The 4,289-nt window shown below is 40.4% G+C and overlaps 1 protein-coding gene across 1 annotated transcript in view; it reads left to right on the top strand.

The window, feature by feature from the left end:
* The first annotated feature begins 3,245 nt into the window (after nucleotides 1-3,245).
* The window catches only part of LOC102192740 (major histocompatibility complex class I-related gene protein-like), a 50,195-nt gene continuing 49,151 nt past the window's right edge, over nucleotides 3,246-4,289 (top strand). The window contains exons 1-2 of the mRNA XM_005745226.1: nucleotides 3,246-3,501; nucleotides 3,939-4,208. Of these exons, the coding sequence (XP_005745283.1) occupies nucleotides 3,246-3,501; nucleotides 3,939-4,208 (526 nt within the window). The remainder of the gene's footprint in view (nucleotides 3,502-3,938; nucleotides 4,209-4,289) is intronic.

Below are 4,289 nucleotides of genomic sequence, written 5' to 3'. Positions count from 1 at the left end.
ATATGAAAGTAATGCGAAAGTGGCCACTTTCATGAGTAAATCATGTAAGCCTTATATGATTTACTCATGAAAGTGGCCACTTTCATGAGTAATCACATATAAGTTTTTACTATTTCTTTTCCGTATGGGTAGTATCATGGTTGCTAGGCCACCTGAACAGCGCGACGGAGGCTTGACCGTCCCATTTCACAAGCCTCTCACTTCCGCACTTCTCATACTTATAGTACGCACCGTACGTAGTACGCGTAGTGCGCATACTTCAAGCGCGCGGTCTCTTAATTGGGACACAGCCTTAGTCCTTGTTTTTGCACTGGTAGTGTGTTTGGGATCATTGTCATCCTGAAAATGAACCTTGCCAATCAGATGCTTTCCATCTGGTGGTAATTTTAAGCATTTATAATTCCACCAATTTTGACAAGGTCCACGAGACCACTGGCTGAAATGGATTCCCACAGACTCTCCACATTGTGTTTTACAGATGGCTGTAGACACCCAAAATACCTGTTGTCTGTCACAAGACCGAAAGGTCGGTACCAAAAACTGGACTCAAGCGCAGGAACCTGGAACAGAGACAGCAGAACATTTTACACTGTTTATTTGTTAAACTCAAACTTGAAACCGTGACAAGGACAAAGCCAACAATACATAGAACTTGATGTGGCAAGGCCTAGTTAACGTGGCTAGGTGGACGTGGATCTAGAAAGGGGGGAATTGGGCCAGATAAAAAAAAAAGAAAAAAAAAGAAATGACTGTTCAGTTCAGAAATGAAGCCCAACAATCATGTTTTAAAGTCCTGTGGTCTCAGCCTCAGATACTCAACTAATCAAAGTGATGTCATGACAAAAATGAATGACCAACAAAACATTTTTTTCCTTCATTTCTGTCAAACAATGCTATATGTAATGTTTCTCGCAGTTAGTATCATGGTTGCTAGGCCACCTGAACAGCGCGACAGAGGCTTGACCGTCCCATTTCACAAGCCTCTCACTTCCGCACTTCTCATACTTATAGTACGCACCGTACGTAGTACGCGTAGTGTGCGTACTTCAAGCGTGCGGTCTCTTAATTGGGACACAGCCTTAGTCCTTGTTTTTGCATTCATTTCTCGTCACATTGTCCGTGTTTCCACGCTCCAGGTCTCATCATAGTCTTCATAACTATCATTGTCTTTATAGTTATCATCGTGGATTCATAGTTATCACAGTTTAAGTCACAGTTATCTTAGGTAGTTTCTCTCAGTTTAGATTTCAGTCTAGTTTACGTCACTGTTCAAGTTGTCTTGTTTTTTCATTCTAGTCAGCAGCCCAAATAAAGCTCGCTTTTTGTTCGGATTAATTCTGTCTCCTCGTCTGTGTCCGGACCTGGGTCCTCCACTCACATTCCACACGGTCTGCGCCCAAACACGGTGACACATATAATTAAACACATATTCAGTGTTTAACAATTAAAACAATACTATTTTTCTGATTAGGGATTATGTGTATGATGAGTTGACAACACCTTCTTGACAAGGTTCTTTCAATGGCGCAGACCAGGTATTCCTTGGGCAAAAGACAGTGCATTTATTTACAGTGAAAAAAAACAAGTGAATATGTACAAAGTGCCAGGGGAAAGGGGTCTGGGTATCCAGGGTAGGGAGGTAGGGAAGAAGTGTTCCACTTTTTCTTCACAAAAATCCAATTCCTCTCCTCAGCCACTCCTCTCGTTCATCTGTTCAATACAAAGCCAAACATGTTCAGGAATGATCTACACACACAGAAAAGTCAGGTTAGCAGAAAGTAACAAAACCCACAGATTCAGATCTTGGATCCAGCAAAGACTAGCGTAGGTCCGCCATCTTAAGAAGTGTCGCAATCTGCTTGAATGAGCAACAGGTGTGGTGATAAGAGCAGGTGCATGGGCCAGCAGTGGGAGCCCGCTGTCATTGGCTGGGTCGTGTGACCCAGTGTTTGAGTTTTATGTAGTTTTGTATCCATTTTTGATCTAGTTAATTTCTAGGTGGCTATTTAGTCCTTTATTTCTTAGTTGTTTCTGTCATCTCCCCCTGTACTCAGTCTCCCTGATTCGTGTGTCTACCTGTCATGTTTCATGTCTGTGTGGTTATGTTAAGTTCATGTCATGATTTATCTTCATGTCTCTGTGTTTCCTGTTTTATTTTGAAAGAGTCTGGTGTTCTTTGTTCTCTGCATTTAGGTTTACTCTCCCTTGTGCTGTAATTATGTTTCATTCTAGTCAGCTGTGTCCTCATGTGTCTCCACTTCCCCTGATCACCTCATGTGTGTATTTAGTCCTCAGTCTTGCTGTGTTCAGTGTCGCTTCTTCTTCTTAGTTTGTCACAGTATTAGTTTTCCCAGTTTAGTTATAGTCTAGTTTAGTCACGCTACCCCTGCTTTGTTTGTATACTTTGTCTTCAGCCATAATAAAGGCTTGCTTTCTGTTAAGTTCACTCCCGTCTACTCACTTGTGTACGCACCTGGGTCCATCACACACACCACCGCACGGCCTGTCTCCGCAGACCGTGACACCCGTAATAAACACTGCCGTTGGGAAGCTCATCTGTAACCGGAAGGTTCAATCCCCCCACCTCTCTCTGTCCTGATCGTTGTGTCCTTGGGCAAGACACTTTACCCTACTGCCTACTGGTGTTGGCCAGAGGGGCCGATGGCGCAATATGGCAGCCTCGCTTCTGGGCAGCTGTGGCTACTGTGGTCTGCCTGCACCAGTGTGTGAATGTGAGAGTGAATGAATAGTGGAATTGTAAAGCACTTTGGGTGCCTAGAAAAGCGCTATATAAATGCAATCCATTATTAGAGAGAGAGGGGAGAGAGCCAAAACAAAAAGAAACATGTCGCCTGACACCAAGTCAGCCGGCGAGACACAGGGACCATGACAGTTCTTATGTTCCTGCATTGCTTCAGATGCACACAAAACTGCCAAGGTTAAGGCTAGCTTATGTGTACAGACACACCATCACAAACTTTCATTACTTCAATTGCATTTTTCATTGATATATAGATCAAACTTATGCTTTGATTTATCTTTGATTATAAATGATATTGCATTTTCTCTTCTACTAGTCATTACGTGAATGTTTATTATGGATTCAAATAATCTTGTCCAAAATATGTGTAACTGTTGTACTTGGTTGGTTATTTGTGATCATTTCTGATATGTTTATGATATGTTTGTATTTCCTTATTTACTAACATTATAAACATTGTTTGCCCACAGACAAACACTCACTGATGTATTTCATCACTGGATCATCTGGGATTCCAAACATCCCAGACTTGGCGGCTTTTGCAGAGGTTGATGGTGTTGAGGTTGGTTACTGTGACATCAACAACCAAACAATACAGCCAAGACAGGACTGGGTGAAACAAGCGTTAGATAATTACCACGGGCACTTGAGAATGTACACTTATTACTGTTTTTACAATCTACCAGACTTCTTCACAGAATTTATTTCTATACTGAAGCGGCAGTCCAACCAAACTGGAGGTACAGTATTTCCTTATCTTATTTTAGATCATTGCAAACCATAGGATACTGTATATCTGAAGACAACTGATTCATTTACAACTAAAGTCTTAATTTTCAGTTTCTTCAGTGAGATCTGGTATTCTCAAACATTGTTAATGTGAACATCCATTTAAAAAGCTGATTAAACAACACATTTACAATTTTAAATTTTAATCTTGAGTTAGAACAAGCACTTTTTCTTCTTCTTAGAGTTTATAACCCTCAAATGAATCACTTTCTGTCTCTTGCCTTTTTAAACCTTTTTTCTTGTAGTATTAATCAATCAGGTGTAAGAAAATGTTAAATATGAACTGACTTGATGCATAAGCATAACACAGATCTCGGAGAATACCAATGTATGCACAATAATATCAACCCGGTTCATTGCAATATCTGTTTTCTCTTTCTCTTTTCAGGAGTTCACATTGTACAGAAGATAGAAGGCTGTGAATGGAATGAAAACACTGGAGAAGTGAATGGTGTACTTCAGTATGGATATGATGGAGAAGGCTTTCTTGAATTTGATTTTCAGAGACTAACATGGATTCCACTGAAACCAGAGGCTGTCATATTCACAGAGAATCTCATAAGTGATAGAAATGACGAAAAAGACTACTTCACTAAGATTTGTCCACACAGGTTAAAGTGGTATCTGGACATTGGGAAAAGTTCCATGCAAAGAACAGGTAAATTAATTGATTAAACTGATGGATTAGAAATTATTTTACGCAGCATTATTTTGTCAAAAAGGTAAAATGCAAAAAAAA

This window comes from Pundamilia nyererei, unplaced genomic scaffold, assembly GCF_000239375.1.
Source record: "Pundamilia nyererei isolate P.nyererei 1_Seehausen unplaced genomic scaffold, PunNye1.0 scaffold00155, whole genome shotgun sequence".
NCBI classification, from domain to species: domain Eukaryota; kingdom Metazoa; phylum Chordata; class Actinopteri; order Cichliformes; family Cichlidae; genus Pundamilia; species Pundamilia nyererei.
Note: the sequence above shows the minus strand (reverse complement) of the source record. Positions and strands in the feature narration are given on the sequence as shown.